The sequence below is a fragment of the Astatotilapia calliptera genome, chromosome 6 (genome assembly GCF_900246225.1).
Source record: "Astatotilapia calliptera chromosome 6, fAstCal1.2, whole genome shotgun sequence".
Lineage (NCBI taxonomy): Eukaryota > Metazoa > Chordata > Actinopteri > Cichliformes > Cichlidae > Astatotilapia > Astatotilapia calliptera.
This window is the reverse complement of record NC_039307.1, coordinates 32,432,360-32,453,099: the sequence shown is the minus strand read 5'-3', so window position 1 is coordinate 32,453,099 and position 20,740 is coordinate 32,432,360. Positions and strand designations below refer to the sequence as shown.

At 42.0% G+C, this 20,740-nt stretch overlaps 1 protein-coding gene across 1 annotated transcript; it reads left to right on the top strand.

Annotated features, from left to right (window-relative positions):
• Window positions 1-980: 980 nt before the first annotated feature.
• LOC113024606 (lysosomal alpha-mannosidase-like) lies at window positions 981-6,863 on the top strand. The gene is made up of 9 exons (XM_026171787.1): window positions 981-1,215; window positions 1,420-1,538; window positions 1,982-2,083; window positions 2,276-2,363; window positions 2,474-2,554; window positions 2,660-2,884; window positions 3,503-3,652; window positions 3,786-3,888; window positions 6,460-6,863. Exons 5-9 carry the CDS (start codon window positions 2,552-2,554, stop codon window positions 6,561-6,563), a joined length of 585 nt encoding a protein of 194 aa, XP_026027572.1. The 5' UTR covers window positions 981-1,215; window positions 1,420-1,538; window positions 1,982-2,083; window positions 2,276-2,363; window positions 2,474-2,551; the 3' UTR covers window positions 6,564-6,863.
• Window positions 6,864-20,740: the final 13,877 nt, after the last annotated feature.

Genomic DNA, 20,740 nt, shown 5'->3' with positions numbered 1-20,740 from the left:
ACTATGTTACTCTGTTTGTGTCGGGGGACCCGATCCTTGGGGTGGACCAATTTTTGCATTGTGTGTTTTGGTGTTTAAAAGCCTCCGAGACCCGGTGTTTAGAAAAACAATGTATCTCAAATGTTCTGCTTCTCCTGACACATACGGGATCACTAAGGGTTTTCGCTTAGGCAGCAGTTTTGCTTCTCTCCTGAATTGATTGGCGCCTCCAAGCTTTGACAAGAGTCCAGCTGGGATAACCATATTTACTCAGGGCCTTCATGATGTGATGTTCTTCTACTTCCCTGGCCGCTGTGTCTGTTGTAGCGTCCTGATGACACCCAGTTTGTGCTCCAGTGGATGATGAGAGTCAAACCTTAAATACTCACCCGTGAGCATTTGTTTACAGTGCACATCAACTTTAAATGTCCCCCTTTACTGGTGTAAATCTCACAGTCTAAGAAGGCTAACCTGCCATAACCTCCCAGGTGAACCTAATGTGATGGTCCACCCAGTTAATGTGATCAGTGAAACCTGCGGTCAGCTGAAATGGAAGAAGTCACTTGGATGAGTGACGAAATGTTTGTCCCACTGAAAACTCTACGTCCAGATGAACAGAATTAATTTTTAAGAGTTCCTTACCTGGATGACTGAGGATGCATCAACACATTTGAACAGCAAGCGGGTAGAGTCGCAGCTTTAAAATCTGAAGGTTTTGCTCATAAGTCTTACTTGTACATGTACTGATCCTGTCATTTAAACCATGTTAAACAACCATCCATCAGTAACATAATAAAAAAAAACATATTATGTCATCTTAAATGTAATTCTGAACACTCTGACCCTCTGAGATTTATCCTCGGAACAAACAGTGTATTCAAGGTGTACAGCCTAAAAAACCTGGGCTACAGTTATTGTAAATACATTCTGTGTAATTACAGATAAGACTGGATGCTCACGCTGCCTCTCTCTCGCTTGTTTTTTGTCTGTCATTCAGTTCTCAGTCAATGTGTACAACCCTCTCGCTCGGCCCGTCACTTGGCCCGTCAAGCTGCCGGTCAATGGAACAGTGTACAGCGTGTCAGATGCTAGTGGCAAAGCGGTGGACTGCCAGGTCAGTATGTGTGCCAGCAGCAAGTATGAGAGAGCAGGCAGCCTTCTGGAGCCTACATCTTCAGACCCAACTCTTCCACACCTTTCGTCATCAGCCGGACGGCCAAGACGGAGATCATTAAGGTAGAGATGTTTGCTCGTATCCAGACGTAGATTCCTCATAGCAAAGCTTTGTTTTTACACTGTTATTCAGTTTACTTCTAAATTATAGGCTGCTGTCATTTTATATGTGTGGGTGTCAGAATGAACGTGCCAACATGTTTTACCTCCCTGTTTAGAGGCTAATATGCAGCGTCTAATTTTGTACTGCAATGCTCTCATCCTCAGACGTCAGTGGTGCAGGAGGTGAGGCAGTGGTTTGCTCCCTGGGTGTCTCAGGTGGTTCGTCTCTATGCTGACAGCAGAGCTCTGGAGCTCGAGTGGACTGTGGGACCTGTGCCGATAGAGTGAGTTTAACACGTGCACACTACATATGTAATGGAGATGTTTTTAGAGATAAGTGGTTGTTGAAATTTCTGTTCTCTTCAACCTTTCTAAAAGCTCAGTGTCTTAATGTCAACTGATCTTTCAGGGGAGAAAAACCTCATATGGGGCAATATTGTGGCAGAGCTTTGCCCTTCTAAATATTTCCTCATATCATAGCAAGTGATTGGCTTAGATCGCCGTTATCTTTTTCCCCATGTCAGATTATAAATACATGGAAAGAGGGAATTTTAGACCATAAGATTCCATGCACACCCACTGGGGAATAGATTTAGCTCATAATTATTTATTTTTTTATTTGTGAGCGAGAGAAATAAATTCAAGGAAAAGTGAGGAATCCTGGCCAAAATGCTCCCCACACCACCCACCTTTAACCCACGTCACACTTGCTGTCTTGACCTTTTAGTGACAGCCTGGGGAAGGAGGTGATCACTCGTCTGGACACCAGCATCAAAACCTCTGAATATTTCTACACTGATTCCAACGGCAGAGAAGTTCTGCAGAGGAAGTAAGAGTTTGCTTTTTGTTTTTTGATGATGGAAAATGCATTTTAACCTTTTAAAGTTGTTGCAGTTGTTTTGGATGGTATTTTACAGATTATATACAAAGTAAGACAGCTGTACAATTATGTGATAGTTTTACATTAAAAGAATCCAATTCTGTACACTTAGTGTGTGTGTGTCCCATCCCCCCCAAACAGGAAAGACTTCCGGCCCACCTGGAACCTGCAACAGTCAGAGCCCATTGCTGGAAACTACTACCCAATCAACTCTCGTGCTTATATCAAGGTTTGTGTGTTTGTTAGCTTCCATTTGGAGAGACAAGCAACAAAGAGCATTCACTGTCAGTTCATTGAATTATCACAAGTGATGTTTTCCTTTCACTTGTGTGTCTTCAGGATGATGTGGACCAACTCACTGTGGTAACGGATCGCTCTCAGGGTGGAGGCAGCATCCAGAATGGTTCACTGGAGATCATGGTGAGGCATAAAGTCGTAGCTCATTACCATTAGCATGTTGACCCCATCTAAGCGCACACAAGGAGTTCTTATTAAAGTCTCTCTATCCAACCTCCTCACCCTCAGCTCCACCGCCGGCTGCGCCACGATGATTTCCGTGGTGTTGGTGAACCTCTCAACGAGATCTCTGGCATCTTCCCAGACGGGCTGGTGGTCCGCGGCCGCCTCCTGCTCACCCTCGATCCCCCGCAGACTGCTGCCGACACGCACCGCCCCTTCGCAGAGGGGATGGTGTTGCAGCCGCTGCTTACGTTTACTGATGGAGATCTGAAGCCAAACACTCAGCTGGAGGTATGTAAATGATAAACGGATTGGTACTTGTATAGCGCCTTTCTACTCATTCACCCAATCACGTGCACATTCGTACAGTACTTGTACAAATACTGCATGTATTTTAAAGACATGTTATTAACACACTTCACTAATCGGGTTTCAGAAGTCACGGTGATGTGATCTGTGTTTGAAATATTAGCAGTGCAAGAACCAGCTGGCCTCCATCTTGCAGGTTCCTGTTCAAACACCTTAAACTCCTGTGTGTAAGCTTAAGAAAAGCTTTGTACAGTGCTGTGACCTGCACTGTACAAACTGCAGGCTGTTCCTGTGAGAGTCTGCTGCTTGTTTTGAGTCATTGTCTCCAACTGTCTATGCTGCTGGTTATAACCCATTTCTGTCCTGCTGTGTACATATTTGCATTTTTTAGACATGGTTTCACTCGCTCTCAGGGGAACTGAGCTAAGCTGTGTTGCCTTTAGCGGCAACTGCTGCTGACATGTTTTCAGAGCCAGTGATTGGTTGAAATTCATATCAACTTTATATAGTAATTTTATAGAAAATGTGGTTGGATTACATTAAATCTTTTTTTTTTTTTAAAGGCATGGTTTCTGTGAGTGAGGGGTCTTTGTCTTTTAGTTCTCAGGGCTTCTGGCTGCACTGCCCCCTGCTGTCCACCTGCTGACACTCAGTCAGTGGGATGAAGACTCAGTGCTGCTGAGACTGGAGCATCAGTACCAGAGCTCAGAGAGCAAAGTGAGCTCTCAGCCAGTCACAGTCAACCTGCAGGTCAGACACAATTTAAACCTTGTTACACTCAAAGCGACCGTACGATCATCTGTCATTCAGTCGTTTCTCGTTTGCAATCCAGTGGAATGTCGTTTTGCTGTAACTAATCCCATCGTCTTTCCTGTCTGTGCAGAAGCTGTTTTCAACTCTGGAGGTTCTGGGTGTGGCTGAGTTGAACCTGTCGGCCAATCAGTGGAAAGATGAGATGAAACGTTTTGACTGGACTCCTGAGAAAGGTACAGGACACCAGTGTTGTGTCAGTTAGTTCACCACTGCAGTTCTGAACGTCACCCTAGATTCAAAGCTGGATGTGTTCTGCAGTCTGACTCGATTTAAATTTGGCTAAATTTCAATGAATGTCGTCTCCTCGGGCGTATTTTAATATGGATTCCAACTCAGCTGCTTTGAGCTTTGTGCATTTTGGAGGTCGGTGGTAAAATCTCAGAGACCAGGTATGAACTTCTGTGGAAATCACTTTGGTTTGTTGTCAGATCAAAGTGAAAATAATTTAATAGATTAAATGATGCGTGTTCTGTGCGCTCGTAGCTGCAGTTCCAGCTGTGTGAAGGAAATGTAGCAGCAGTATATAAATCAGAATCAGAATACTTTATTGATCCCTGGGGGAAATAATTTTTTGTTACAGTGCTCCATTATAAACCAACATTAAGACAAGACAGACAATACACTAACTAAGAATAGTATAATATATACATATATATACATACAAACATAAGTCACTCATAAATAAATAGCTGAAAAAGAAACATGTGTAGTTGTAGCAGCAAACAGTGTGTTAGGTGGATGCGTTGTACAGGGAGATGGCCACAGGCAGGAAAGATTTCCTGTGTCGTTCAGTGGTGCTTTTCGGTAATCTCAGTCTCTCACTGAACGAGCTCCTGTGACTGACCAGCATGTCATGGAGTGGGTGGGAGGTGTTATCCAACATAGTCTTTATCTTGGACAGCATCCGCCTCTCCGACACCACCTTGAGGGAGTCCAGCTCCATCCCCACAACATTGCTGGCCTTACGGATCAGTTTATCGAGTCTGTTGGCATCTGCGACCCTCAGCCTGCTCCCCCAGCATGCAACAGCATAGAGGATCGCACTGGCCACAACAGACTCGTAGAAAATCCTCAGCATTTTCTGGCAGATGTTGAAGGACCTCAGTCGCCTCAAAAAATAGAGACGACTCTGGCCCTTCCTGTAAAGTGCCGTGGTGTTTTTAGCCCAGTCCAGTTTATTGTCAATGTGTACTCCAAGGTATTTATAGTCCTCCACAATGTCAACACTGACCCCCTGGATTGAAACAGGGGTCAAGTGTTTCCTGGTCTTCCTGAAGTCCACGATCAGTTCCTTGGTCTTTGCCACGTTGAGCTGCAGATGATTCTGCTCACACCACGTGACAAAGGAGTCGACCACAGCCCGGTACTCTGTCTCATCATCCCTGCTGATGCATCCAACCACCGCAGAGTCATCAGAAAACTTCTGAAGATGGCAGGTCTCTGTGCAGTGGCTGAAGTCTGTGGTGTAGAGGGTGAAGAGGAAGGGGGAGAGGACAGTCCCCTGTGGTGCCCCTGTGTTGCTGATCACCTTGTCAGACCCACACTGAGACGTACATATTGTGGTCTTCCTGTCAGGTAATCAACAATCCAGGACACCAGAGAAGCATCCACCTGCATCGCTGCTAACTTATCACCCAGGACGGTCGGCCTGATGGTGTTGAAAGCACTGGAAAAGTCAAAAAACATGACCCTCACAGTGCTCACCGGCTGGTCCAGATGGGTGTAGACACGATTGAGCAGGTAGATGATGGCGTCCTCAGTTCCGAGACGAGGCTGATAAGCGAACTGAAGGGGATCCAGGTGTGGTCTTACTATGGGTCGCAGCTGGTCCAGGATGAGCCTTTCCAGGGTCTTCATGATATGGGAGGTCAGTGCCACGGGCCTGTAATCCTGGGGGCCACTGGGACGTGGCGTCTTTGGTACAGGGACGAGGCATGATGTCTTCCACATCACCGGGACCCTCTGCAGACTCAGACTCAGCATAAACAGTTTATGAAAGACTCCACACAGCTGGGGGGCACAGGTCTTGAGGACGAGGGGACTCACTCCGTCTGGTCCAGCAGACTTGCCTGAGTGAAGTCTCCTCATTTGCATCTCATTTGCATAAACACCAACTGAATACATTTATAATCCAGTGACAATGAAGTGCACAGTCTGCGCTTCAGTCAGTGTTTTTTTTAAATGTATGGCTTCAATACGAAACATATTTGCAAACATATACGGCACTTAACATTATTCAGTAATCCATTATTCTGGCTTTGTAGTACACTGCTCTTCAATCACACTTCCATAGTGAGGATTCCCTGATATTTGCAGATTTTGGCCTTCGTTTAGTGTTGTCACAATTTCATTACATTATTTATAATATTTTATATAGTAATATAAAGACTGGCAACATCTGGATTTTTCAACATCTGGCAGGTGACCATGCACTGAAGGAGCGCTGAGCTGATAGAAATCTGCGGATGCCTTTTTAAATCTCTGATTGTAGTCATCGACTTAACAGTTTCCCTGCAGGTGCTAATTAAGCCAGCAGGGAGCCATAAAGAGTCATAAACAGATTGATATGCTTCATAATGTAATGTATACTACAAGGTGTTTCTGGAGCTCAACATGTTATTTTGTTCCTTGTGAGGAGACTTGGTTGCTGGTCACTGACCCGTGTCACTGCTGGTGTGTTTAAAGATTAACCAACCAAAAACACTTTGCGTCGTTTGTGCTCACATAATGTGTCTGTTTTCCAGGAGAAAAGCCGCTGCTGAAGACATTTCAAGACCCGTCCACGTGGGAGGTGACCTTAAGGCCAATGGAGATCCGAACGTTCCTTCTCAAAGTCAACCTTAGATAGCCAATCACACATGAGATTTTATAGGATGAATTATCGTATATTGACATTCCTGTGGCTTGTTTACGTTGCTGGTTTAATAAAGTGTGGATTTTTAGGGGGAAAAAAGATGAATGAGAAGTTGTATTCACGCTGCCTACGACTTAAAATCGGATCACAGCTGTAGCCCGGACTGACCTGGGCAAAAGTCATTTCAGGAGGCCTTCAGCCTTTGATACAGAATGTCTGAATAAGATTGAATTCGTTAAAGCTGCCTTTAACATTTTTGAGAACATTTATATTTGTGGGGGGGTTTTTTTGTGCTGTTGCAGTAACAGAATATAGTCTCCCACACATCTCCCACGACATCTTCCACGCGGATTTATCAGGAAATGCGTGGAAGATGTCGTCCCATCCAGAACAGTCAAATCCTTCCCAAATCAAAAACCCTGGATTAACGGAGATGTTCGCGCAGCACTGGCGGCACGGAGCACCGCCTTTGCCTCCGCGAACACATCGGACTACAAACACGCACATTACCAACTCCGGAAGACGATCAAAGCAGCCAAACGTGAGTACAGGGACAGGGTGGAGCAACAGTTTGACAACCCTCGGAGTATGTGGCAGGGACTAAACACGATCACAGACTTTAGAGGGAAAACCAGCACACCGCAGACCACGGCCTCTCTGTGTGAGGATCTAAACGTATTCTACGCTAGATTCGACACAGCGAACACCATGAGACCGGACAGTGTGCGCACCGTGGATGACGTCAGTGCGCACACTGTGTCTGAGGAGGATGTGCGGAGGTGCTTCGGGAAGGTGAACGCGCGCAAAGCTACTGGTCCGGACGGGATTCCCGGCCGCGTCCTCAAGTCATGCGCGGCTCAGCTGGCTGGAGTGTTCACGCACATCTTCAACCTTTCCCTCTCTCTGTCTGTAGTCCCAGCCTGCTTCAAAATGGCCACCATCGTCCCTGTACCCAAATCCTCCACCATCTCCTCATTAAACGACTGGCGACCTGTAGCCCTGACCCCCATCGTGAGCAAATGCTTCGAGAAGCTGGTCAGGGACTTCATCCGCTCTGCACTACCCGACTCACTGGACCCTCTACAGTTCGCATACCGCCACAACAGGTCCACTGATGATGCCATAGCCCTGACACTACACACTGCCCTGTCACACCTGGAGAAGAGAGACACGTATGTGAGGATGCTGTTTGTAGATTACAGCTCAGCATTCAATACCATCGTTCCCTCGAAGCTGGACAGGAAACTGCAGGATCTAGGACTGAGCAGCTCCCTCTGCAGCTGGATCCTTAGCTTCCTGTATGTCACCTCATCACACGTTACACTGAACACTGGTGCTCCACAGGGGTGTGTACTGAGCCCTCTCCTGTACTCACTCTACACCTACGACTGCACGGCCACTAACAACTCCAACATCATTGTGAAGTTTGCGGACGACACTACAGTGGTGGGTCTTATCACCAACGGTGATGAGACGGCCTACAGGGAGGAGGTCAGCGCCCTGACCCACTGGTGTCAAGCCAACCATCTCACCCTCAACGTCGCAAAGACAAAGGAGTTGATAGTGGACTTCCGGAGGTGCAGAGAAGTACACACCCCCATCACCATCAACGGCGCTGCTGTTGAGTGAGCAGCTTCCGGTTCCTTGGAGTACATCTGGCTGAGGATCTTACGTGGTCAGTACACACAAACAAAACAGTGAAGAAGGCGCAGCAGCGCCTCTTCTTTCTCAGGAGACTGAAAAGATTCGGCATGAGCCCCCGCATCCTCAGGACCTTCTATCACTGTGCCATTGAGAGCATCCTCACTGTATGCATCACCACCTGGTATGGCAACAGCACCGCCTACAACTGCAAAGCTCTCCAGCGAGTAGTGCGGTGCTCTGAACGGATAATTGGAGGTGAGCTTCCCTCCCTCCAAGACATCTACAGGAAGCGGTGCCTGAGGAAAGCGGGGAGGATCATCAAGGACTCCAGTCACCCCAGCCATAAACTGTTCAGACTGCTTCCATCGGGAAGGAGGTTCTGCAGCATCTGGTCCCGTACCAGCAGACTGAGAGACAGCTTTTTCCATCAGGCCATCAGACTGCTGAACACTTCATAGACACCTCAGCTTCACTACTGGAACTTTAACATTATGCACTCCATACTGTACAGTAACGCCACTGTTTTGCACATGTCTCACTCTGTATATTTTATTTTATTATTTTAAATATTCCACTTATTGTTTACTCTATTTAATTTGTAAAATATGTGCGCACACACACACACACACACACACACACACACACACACACACACGTAGAAAAATATTTAGTATACACATCGAGAAATGCATATACTATTATATATTGTACATATATTTATTAGTTTTAGATGTAGCCATTCTTGTATTTTGCTTGTTTACATTATTGTATTTTGCACAACTCTGTTGCTTGTGAAGCTCGCACACAAGAATTTCACTCACATGTGCTGTACCAATGTACCTGCACATGTGATGTGACAATAAAAGTGATTTGATTTGATTTGATTTGACAAAGTGATACGTGCAATAAAGTATAATCTTTGCATTTCTGCCATGTTGTGTATACTTAGATTTTTCTACTTATCAAGAAGCAGCTAATAATAAAAATCAATCCTCCTTACTGTCCTGCCCTCGTGTTTGTGCCACAAATCTTGTGTATAATCAGTGAAGCAGCATTTAACTGCTGATAATCTGACATCAGAACAGATGTTGAACAGCGATGTGAAGCCTCGGATGATCAAAAAGGGTTTTTTCCCTGAAAGACAAAAATAAAGAAATACTCATGAAAGCTGTTGGATTCTGATGTAGTAACGTCTGAACAGCCAGCAGTATGTTTTGGCGAGTCTGTGATCTGGTTCTTTCTCTTGTTCTGGAACTTTTTCCTCTTGTCTTGCAGGTCAGCAGAGATTCCACCACTGAAGGAGAGAACAAATGAGGAGAAGGATTAACAGGAAACCAGAGAAAAGAGAATAAAAAATAAATAAGTGGAGATGATAGAAGGAGCAACATGTACAAGAAACAAAGAACACTGGAAGAACATGAACACAGCTTTTTTTTTCTCAACAAAGAGAAACTCAGGACTACTTTAAGTAACTAAACTAATTCAGGGTATTTAAGGTTTGGGGGGTTTTTCCTACAAGGGCAATCTCAAAAGTAAGGTCACCTATTGTTTTAGAAATATTTACATCATTTTAAAGGTTGAAGAATTATTTATTTTTCTGCATAATCACCATTTCACTCGCTGCATTTTTGCAGATGCTGTGGCAGTTTTACAATGCCCATGTCGTACCCGCTTGCTTGCGCCACACAATCACCTTCTGGACAAATATTCTTTCAACTTTAGGAACAGGTGGGAGTCACTGTTGGAGGCGTGGTCCTGCTCCTGAAATTCCATTACATAATCTCCAATAACTGGCTAAAAGAGTTCACTTCCAAATTTTAGGTAGTAGGTCTTGGAAAATTCTTATTATTATTATTAACTTGTAATTTAAATTTTGATTGAAAATATACTGAAAACCACTACTGCCATCTGTATGACTACTTCAAGTGAAAGTGAATTTTAAGATAAAAGTAATGGATTTAATAGATAAAACAAATTGAATTTTCTTTGTGGTCTTGAGTCAGTATCATGAGGTTTGAGTGTGCTCTTGTGGCCTCTGGTGTTGCAGCTACAGATTTTCATTCCCAGTGCTCACTTTATTATCGATTCATCTGTTCTCAACTGCTTATCCACCTCAGGCTTTAAAGAATCAGTTAATCTAAACCACAGGTGTCGAACTCCAAGGCCCTGTTTCAGGAAGCCGGTTTAGTGGAAAAACTGAGTAAGTATACCCTGAGTTAACGAAAACTCTGGGTTTTCAGTTTCACGAAGCGAGTTTAGATTAATCCTGAGTGAGTTACTATGACGACACACTCCGTGAAGCTAACCTGCTCCCTAGCAGGTTTACTTCAACTAACCCTGACGTTCTCCGCCTCTTTGTCGGAAACCTGACTGTAGGAAGTGCCAGACATGGCGTGCCCCTTCCTTGAAGAGCCAGTAGATGTTGAAGCCCAAATTCTCCGCAGAGCTCTCTGCCGGGAGAGAGTGATTAGAGCGCGTTTGGACATTTTATCATTTCCTGATGATTTTCTGTGTGAACGTTACCGTTTTTCAGCACAATCTATAGTTTATTTGAATAACATCCTCAGGCCTAATATTGCTCAAGTGACACATCGCGGACATTCTCTCAGTACATGGATTCTGGACACAGTCTGTTTGACCTGCTCCCCTCAGGCAGGAGGCTCCGGTCCATTTGCACCAGAACCTCTCGCCATAAGAACAGTTTCTTCCCCTCTGCTGTCGGACACATGAACAATAACCGTATGACTGTTCCCACCACTATCACATGACCCTACGCTGTGTTTACTGCATCATTCCATGTTTGGCACTGATCACCACCTGCACTCATGTATATATCTATCTACTTAGCACTTTTAATTCTTATTCTTATTTTTATTTTCATGTCTATTTAAGCGTAATTTATGACAGTATGTTTGCACTGAAGCACCGCAGCAATTTCCTAATGTTGTAAACCTGCTCAACATTTGGCAATAAAACCCTTTCTGATTCTGATTCTGATATTATTTGTATTGCACTTCGGTTTTTTGCAAACGGGAGCTTTCTGTATAATATTGGTGATGCTGAGCACGTTTCCAAGGCTACCGTCTGTCAGGCAGTCAGGAATGTTACAGTTGCACTGAAACGTCTCCTGTACTCATCTGTGGTGTTCCCCGGTCACAGACCCACAAGATTTATCAAAGAGGTATTCTACAAAATTGCAGGTAGCAGGATGAACAAAACTTAATTCATGATGTGGTGATATTTGAACTACTACTTAAATTTTACATTTATTTTCACGGTTCCCAGGCGTGATTGGCTGTACAGATGGCACTCACATTCCAATCATTGCTCCTTCAGTAAATGAAGGAGACTCTGTGAACAGGAAGTCTTTCCACAGCATTAATGTGCAGGTACATAGTTCCCTGCACTTTTTTTCATTATATGGATGCTAATTTGTGTTCTCTGCACTGTGAAGATCATATGTGATGCTGCCAACATTATCACAAATGTCGAAGCCAAGTGGCCAGGCTCTGTGAGTGGTGGTGGTGGAGGACCCCCACCTGTTTTTCGGGCCTCCGCTTTTTTTCTAGTGGCCATAACGGGTCACATTTGAGCATACAAAGTAAGCAAATATTTACTTGTAATGTGCTCAGATAATTTCAATAAGTGCTTACAGAAAGAAAATTAATGTAGCCTCTAACTGCAATTGATTTACATGGGACAAACAGACCAAGCACCATGGCTCATAATACAATTACACCTCACCTGTTTGGACTATATTTTTATATTTCATTTTTACTTGCTGCCAGGAACATTTGGGGCCTGTTGGGTTGCACCTGCGCTCACATCACATCACAACATAAAATGTATAAAATAAAAAAATAAAATAAAATATAATAAAATAACATGTTAAATGGGTGGAAATCCCTAGATCAATGTTTAAATTAACACTCACGCATTGACTCTGTCGGCTATGTTTTGCCATGCATGCTCCCTTTGTTTTGCAGCTGAGGCTGTGTTACTTTTTTCCTGCAAAATTTGCATGTTATCGGCATATGCTGCCATCAGAATTTCGGCCTCAATGTAAAATACATTGACCTCCGTCTTCATGGTGACTCGCTTAATCTGTGCTCCACTAATCAGGGCTTTATGTATCCTCGTGCGCGCGCTTAACTTGGGGTTAAAGCAACTCCGCGTTGATTGAACTAATTGTTATCAGCCTTTCTGAAACCGAATATTCCGAGTTGGACAGTTCGGGGTTACTCAACCCTGAGTATCGTTTTTCACTCTGAGTTTTCTAAACCGGCTTCCTGAAATAGGGCCCAGTTTTGAAACAGAACATAGTAGTGTTGGATGTAAGTAAAGGAAATACAAGTATAACTGTGACTATGGAACAAATCTCCTTCAATGTTAAACCTTATTATATAACCCTATTATATTCTTTAAGCTTAAAAGCAACACCCAGGATTAGACTGTTTGTGTTTTAAGCCTTTTATTCAAAGCTAGTATGTGTCAACACTTCTTTCTGCCAGCAGCATTATTGAAGTGACACTTTAACGACACTTTACCTGCTGATGCTTCACATCACAATCTTTATGACGAAAAAGCTCAGATGTCTGTGCTGTCACTTGTTATGAAAATGGACAGAACCTGGGCTCAGGCTTCCTCTTCTTCTTTCCTTCCTCTTTAATAATAACCATAGATCAGTAAAACAGCCATATTTTTAAACAAATGATTGTGATGAAGAGAATTTTTTTCCAGTGTGCATGAACTCAAAATCTTTTGAGTTTAAATCTTTTTTGTTTACCAACAACTGGGGAAATCCAAACTTGATGTACCAGGTCAACTCAGCTCCTGTCTTGACCTCCCCTCTGCCGAGCGTGTACACACACACACACACACACACACACACACACACACACACACACACACACACACACACACACACACACACACACACACACTCTGTATCATCATAAATGCCATGATATCTTTCTTGTTCAAATAGTTTATTCACTTAACAAAGAGGTAGCTCGGAAACTCAGTAAGAAGGAGGAAAAATAGTTTAAGGACATTTTCTCAAATAAAGAGGATTTCATCATCTTTCTGTTCATAATGGGGCGATCGTGGCTCAAGAGTTGGGAGTTTGCCTTGTAACTGGAAGGTTGCTGGTTCGAGCCCCGGCTTGTACGGCCGCGGTCGTTGTGTCCTTGGGCAAGATACTTCCCCCGTTGCCTACTGGTGGCGCCAGTGTCCGGCAGCCTCGCCTCTGTCAGTGCGCCCCTGGGTGGCTGTGGCTACAACTGTAGCTTGCCATCACCAGTGTGTGAATGGGTGGATGACTGGTTGTGTAAAGCGCTATATAAATACAGGCTAAATAAAAGAAGAGATACATCAGAAACAAATCAGTAGATCCAGAAATTATAGAGGCAAACTCTTTTCAGCTGTAGAGGTACACTTCATGCACTCATTAGCCTACAGTTCAAATGCCTGTGTTAGGGTGCATTGTTTCAGTTTCATTAAGTCTTCTTGCAGTTACATGATAATTATTATGCTGGAGTGATCAAAGCTCATAAACATCTGAGTTACACAATGAGTCTTTCAAATGTGTGGAATATCCCAGCTGTAACCTTTGCTTTCAGTTTGGTTAAATTCATCATTCAGATCACAGACTAAACAACAAGTACAGTAGGTCTTCCACTCCGCAATTAAAAATAGCAACACTCATGTAAGGCTTTATTCTCCATAGAGTCAACATAAAGCAACATTAAATAACGGATCTTTCATCTGAAAAAATTACAGTTTGTATAAATTTACACTGAAGACCAAAATACACACACATACATAAAACCCATAAATCACTAAAACCTATTAAAACACATGGGAAATTACCTCATTTGTTGTGCTATTCAAAGATGTGTATGTGTGTGTATTCAGGCCAAGTCATAAAGAAAACAATAGAGGTCAATATACTTTATGTTCTACAGTCGCTGCAGATTAATGAAATATAGTGGAAACCTGAAGATCCTAGGTATAGTAGTTTGTGGGAAATAAATACAGTGAAGTGACCATTTAGCTCTTGTGGCATGAAACTGCTTAGTGCATTATTATTTGCATTTCTACAATATGATATTTGTTTAATAATTGATTTAGTGCATAAAATAGTTGATAAATAAAATGTTAAATATCTAGTCTAAGGGAGTGTTTTTGACACATGCTGACTGCATTCTTCTTATAACCAGAACAGGAAGTGAGATCAGAGGAGAACAAGAGTGAGCAGTTTGGTGAAAGGAACAGGAAGGATGAAGAAGAGGTGAACATCCACACAGTTTAAAAGGAGACATCATGGCACAATAAGAGCACAAGCTCTAAGATGAAGACTAGTAATGATTAAAAACTGCACTAAATAGTATCATTCTGTGACTTCACACTTTAGGTAGTGCATAACATTTACCACTTTATATTAATTTTACTATATGTTTAAATAAATAAAAACAAATAACTTTAAAAGGTGCTGTTATTGAGTGAAAACTCAAAAGACTTCAGGGCTGTTGTAAGCCCTGTATGCTTCAAGATCCTAGCAACACCCTCGCCAGCAGCAGCAAACTGATATGGACCAGTTTATGCCTTTTATTCGGTTGTAAACTCTGATATACTTTTATAATTAACCTTTGGGTGACTGCACAAAGACTGAGAGGGGATGACAGAGAGGGAGAAAGATGGAGGAACTCAGCACATATAAGAAACAGGTAAGAGTGGACATGAAGTCAAAGTCAGGGACATGTCCGATAATAAAGACCTTCCACCTGGCTACATATACGTCACTTCTGCTTTGCCCACATTCATCTATGGTGATCGCTCATAACTAAGCAGGGTGCTATGCTCTTATCAAACGATGCTCTTAAAATAATTATTACAAGAATATTTTTTTCGTTATTTTTGTAGTTGAATATAAAATGTTTGTGTGTGATTGTCAGTACAAAGAGGAAGCGCGGACAGAGAGACTGGAACTAACAGAGATCAGGTGGATTTTTCACACAATCTACATGCATTAAATGGATGCGTTGTGTGCTTTTCAGTAGCACTCTGCTATTAATGTGAATAATAGCATTTAGCAGCATTCACATCACTGTAAACTTGAACAGGATGAATGCTACTATACTGATGTGACAGACTACAAATCTGTTCTCCACTCTCTGAATTGGTGTACACGAGTCTCTGTGCTGAGTCTGCTCAACAAAGTGTTTGGGTTTGCATGAATTCAAAAGCTGCCATTTAAAACCAGCTCTATTACCAGTTTGCTTCTTGTGCAGGTGGAGTCGCAGGGGGATTTTGAACTGTCTGTATTGTATAATGGTACTTTAAATACTTGATGATTTGGTGGACTGGCCTCTATGTAGTTAAGAGACTGAAACAATGCCGTGCAGGTTTCTCCTCTGATCTGCTTTTTCTTAAACTGTTTTTGAAATTTACTGGTCAACATGACTGTGCCATTGCATCGGGTTTTAAACTAAAGTGACCACCGTAAAGCTGATGTATTATATTAAAATCTGTTATTCTTAGACACTGCTGTAGGTCATCCAAAAATTACATTTCTTTTGAAGGCAACACTAAAAGCATGACATTAAGACTGAGCTGAGCCCTCCTAAAGGTTTGATGCTGGAGTCGCCCCTGATTGAGTGCTTCTCACACATTTATGATTTTGAACAATTTACAGAAAATAATATCAACAGTAAGTACTTTTAAAGATTAAACATAATAATAGTTGCTAAATTCATGCAAGTCAAATAACTGATTGATCAACTACAGAAACAAAATTGTACTTCATGTGTTTCATGAGCACAAATCTTCATCTGTAAAAAAACAACTAAAGATGTCAGATAATTGTAGTAAGATAAGATAACCTTTATTAGTCCCACACGTGGGAAGTTAAATGTACCAATTTCCACTTAGAAGCAGCGGAGAAGAAGCCACAAATGTGATGGAAAGACCGATGTAATGCCTCTATCACCCCTGTCCTTGCCGACCTGCATTGGCTTCCCGTTAAGTATCGCATTCAATTCAAAATCCTGCTGCTCACCTTCCGAATTATTAACGATATAGCTCCAAGCTACCTCATTGAGCTCCTTAGACATACACCCCTACGGTGTAATTTTACATGTAGTTGTTTTTTTACTGTGTAATAATATTCAGCATTGCTATCAATACATTATTCAAATAATGCTTCTCTGTGCAAAATGGGATTAAAAACATAAACTGTGGGATAGTGTTATTCCGTGATTTGAACCGGGGGAACAAATCGTGGCAGGATCAGCCTGATATTTTTTGTATCGCACTCTAACTTTACTGTATAAAGAGCTAACATCTCCAAAATGTCAGGAGTAGTTAGTCATTACAACAAGTGTTTGTGAACTAAAAATCAAGAACGTGGGACACTGTTTGTCCGTGATTTGAACAGCCCAGCACTGCTCCCGACGAAGGGAAAACCAATTCTGCAGGGGAGACCTACCTCAGCACTTGTGCAGGTGAAACCAAAGGGAAGATATGCTTCACCATATTTTCTCATCTTTGGCTTAGAATAAAGTTGGTTTGGAAACATATTCAGCGATGCTTCATCTCCTGCTTTGCGTTTGTGTAGGCGCCCCGTGCTAGCAGTGTCCAAGGATTTTGTTTTTTTCCCCTTTTCATACCCCCCCCCCCCCCCCCCCCCCCCCCGCAGCCTGCAATGGCTCTGCCCCCCCCCACACTTTGGGAAGCTCTGGCCTAGCCCCATCTTATCTCTCTGAGCTGCTGCAGCCTTATACACCCACCCGCTCTCTCAGGTCAGCTGATCAGCTGCTCCTAAATGCATCTGACTGAGCGTAAACTTAGAGGAGATCGTGCTTTTGCTGTAGCAGCTCCGAAACTGTGGAACGATCTGCCTTTAGAGATAAGACAGGCCCCTTCTCTGCCTGTTTTTAAATCACTCCTGAAAACCCATCTATTCACCCTGGCCTTTCACTCCTTGTGAGATGTTGGTTTTTAGTTTTAGTTTTACTTCAGTTGTTTTAGTTGATTCAATGCTGTTTTATCTTGTTTTTAAATATAGGGCTGTTTTAATTTTTATGTATTATGTTTTATTTTTTACTGTTTTGTTTTATTCCATTGTTCTTAACTTATTTACTGTACAGCACTTTCATCCTGTGCCGGGTATTTTAAAGTGCTTTATAAATAAAGACAGATTGGATTTGATGCTCAGGATGTGGCCCCATTATCACACTGTAATTAATTAATTAATGCTGAATTCTCTCGCAGCTGCTCTATTCCCATGTTGTTGCAGTATATTAATGACTTACCTCGTTTTGTGGATGGATTATCTCAGTTATTCTCCTGACTGAAGTTTGATCTGTTTACAGCATCCTGCCATGCGATTGCATTTGTCCCTGACCACCAGAAACCCTCATGCTAACTTTTACAGCTTCACTGTGTTTCTATGCTAACAAAGCTGTGTCGCTAGCAATCATGTAGCACATCATTATATACCAGCTAGTCAGACTTCAGTAACCCTACAAAAGTCACTGCTGTTTAGTGTTCTGTCTTCATTTCCCATATGGAAAAGAAATAGGAAAAACTTATAAAAGACTTGCATCAGATTTGGCCTACTTTATATAGTGAGTCATATAAGGCTTATATGATTAACTCATGAAAGTGGCCACTTTCTCATTACTTTCATATATTGTTTTAGTAAGTATCCAAAACATACCAGTTTCATTTATAGAATTTTTCAAGGGATCTTATATCTGTTTTCACTCTTGTGTGCTTTTCATACAAGTTTCACACAAGACAGATACAAAATTTATAAGATTTATACATATATTTTCCATATGGGTTATGTTGGAAGTGATAGCAGAGCTGTACGTTTTATTTTTTTCAGAAATCTCTCAGTCAGAACATGGTATATCATGTTTAGGTAGAAACTAGCACGCTAACTTCCTGCTAACTTCTAACTCCGTTAAATTTCATAAATTCTGTTTTCATGGATGCCTGAATGTTAAACTTAATTGTTACACCTAAGCAGCAACACAGATCATTTAATAAAGATATTAAAGCTATTGCTATTGCAGAAGCTTGGTATTGAATCTGCCCTGGGCCATTTTGTTTACAGCGAGCTTGAGAACATGTGCTGTTTGACTTGCAGATTGAAGAAGGTGATATCAGGGGAGGAAGAATACCAAGAACTAAAGTACAGACACATTACGCAGAAGTAAGAAGACGTTTTTAGAAAGAGGAAATATTCTGCAGTTATTCAGAGGTCATTTACATAAAATGGACAGATGTCTAGTTTACCACTAAAAGAATGTCAGAACAGAGGAAAGAGGAGCTGATGTCTGAAGATATCCAGAGGAGAATAAATACATCAGGAAAAATGCCATGGAGTTTGTTATGATGACATGACATTTTAAAACTTTGTATGACCTTTATTGACATGTTGACAATACTCACCACACCTGTAAGAATCACTGTTTTTTTTAGTTATGATGCTTTTGTCCATTTGTGACCAATAAATGATCATGTAGATCTTGACAATCTCAGTGGAAGCAAAGAAAATTTTAATGCATTGTAAACATCAGCCCACTCTACATCCCTACAAGGTTTTATCAGAATTCAATCAAAACTTTTCCAGCTATCGTGTTTATAGGCAGAATGACACAGATGCTATGCTACCAAAAACATCACCTCATTGGCAGAGGTTATAGAGGGCATGATGTCAGCTTGATATAAGCGATCATTACATGATTACATTACATGTTTCTTCATCTTCATCATCTTCTTCACCAAATCACTCAGAGTCGTAAACATTTCACACAGCAGACATTTTGATTTTTTCAGCTCTTGCTGAAATCCCTCACCTAAAAGACTAGACGGGCATGGACTGTAACAGGAAGGTAGCAGCAGACAAAACCACCCTTTAACCTTCAATGACTCAGTTGTTGTAGCTTATTAAATAAGGAAGGCACAACAAAACAGTAAACAGCTTTAATCAATAAACAGATTTACTGAATGATGAGAATCCACACTGAATTACTGAAACCAGCGGTTTCTCAAAACAGCAGGATTTACTGCTAACATCATCATCTCATTAAGAGCATCCTTTAACTTAAAGATCCAGTTTCATTTTTAATGTACCTGCAGTCATCTTGAAGTTATATAGAAAATTTCTTCCAAAAAATGAAAAATAAATCTATAGTTTTCTACAATGAATCACTAGCTAGTTAGCAAGCACTGTTACTGTTAGCTAAAATGGTCGTTCGCTCTGTTTTTTGCCGCTGCTCCTAATGAGTAACAAGGTATTTGTGTGTCACAGTGAATCGCAATAACCTTTGTTTTATTTCAATGAAGATGATTTACAGAGAATGTGCTGTTTTGACTCTTCATCCTGACTTGCAGATCGAACAAACAGATTTCACATGAAGAAAAAGAAGAACAAAGAACAAAGAGTCACTCTCACAGAAGAAGTTGGCATTGAGCAGATGTTTGTTCTCATTGCAGAAGGTTTTGCTGAGTCATCACCCAAATGTACTCAAATATTTACACATGCCAACAAATAATGAGAAATGCAATAAAAGGTTGTCAGTAAGTTCACCAATTGTATTGATAACTTCCACTGCCATGTTATAACTAAACCAGAGTGGACACTAGTATAGATCACCTGGTTCAGCATGTGATCCATATGCTGTAAAGCTATTGCTATTGCAGAAGCTTGGTATTGAATCTGCCCTGGGCCATTTTGTTTACAGCGAGCTTGAGAACATGTGCTGTTTGACTTGCAGATTGAAGAAGGTGATATCAGGGGAGGAAGAATACCAAGAACTAAAGTACAGACACATTACGCAGAAGTAAGAAGACGTTTTTAGAAAGAGGAAATATTCTGCAGTTATTCAGAGGTCATTTACATAAAATGGACAGATGTCTAGTTTACCACTAAAAGAATGTCAGAACAGAGGAAAGAGGAGCTGATGTCTGAAGATATCCAGAGCAGAATAAATACATCAGGAAATTTGTTAAAGGAGTTTGTTAAAATGACGGTGAGCTGTAGGAACGTGTTCCCAATCTTTTGCTACTCCTCAGCCTCGTGTTTTCAGTAAAACCAAACAGCAACAATCAGAGGCTGACTTAGCCTCCCATGAAACCAAACTATGAGAACTTTGAGAGGACGACGGTTCACCAATGTGAGGCAGCAACGTTTTTCAGAGACTGTTCCATGTGAAGTCCAGCTGTGGACATAAAACGAAATGACTGATTGAGCGTTATTAGTTTAAGCTCCAACATATGCTAGCAGGGACAACAAGAAAACCACAGTTGTTGTTATGGGCACCAAAAGCACACAGCATGCAGCTAACATGCAGCTAGTGCACATGGTGTTTGTCAGCAGCAGAGCTCTCGTACAGAACTCGTTTGTTCCACTGTTACTTTTAATAAAAAGAAAAGACGCACTAAGCCAGAGGTTGCAAACAGAATATAATGGCTAATGTGCCTGGTTGGTCATTAAACAGGACATATCACACTTG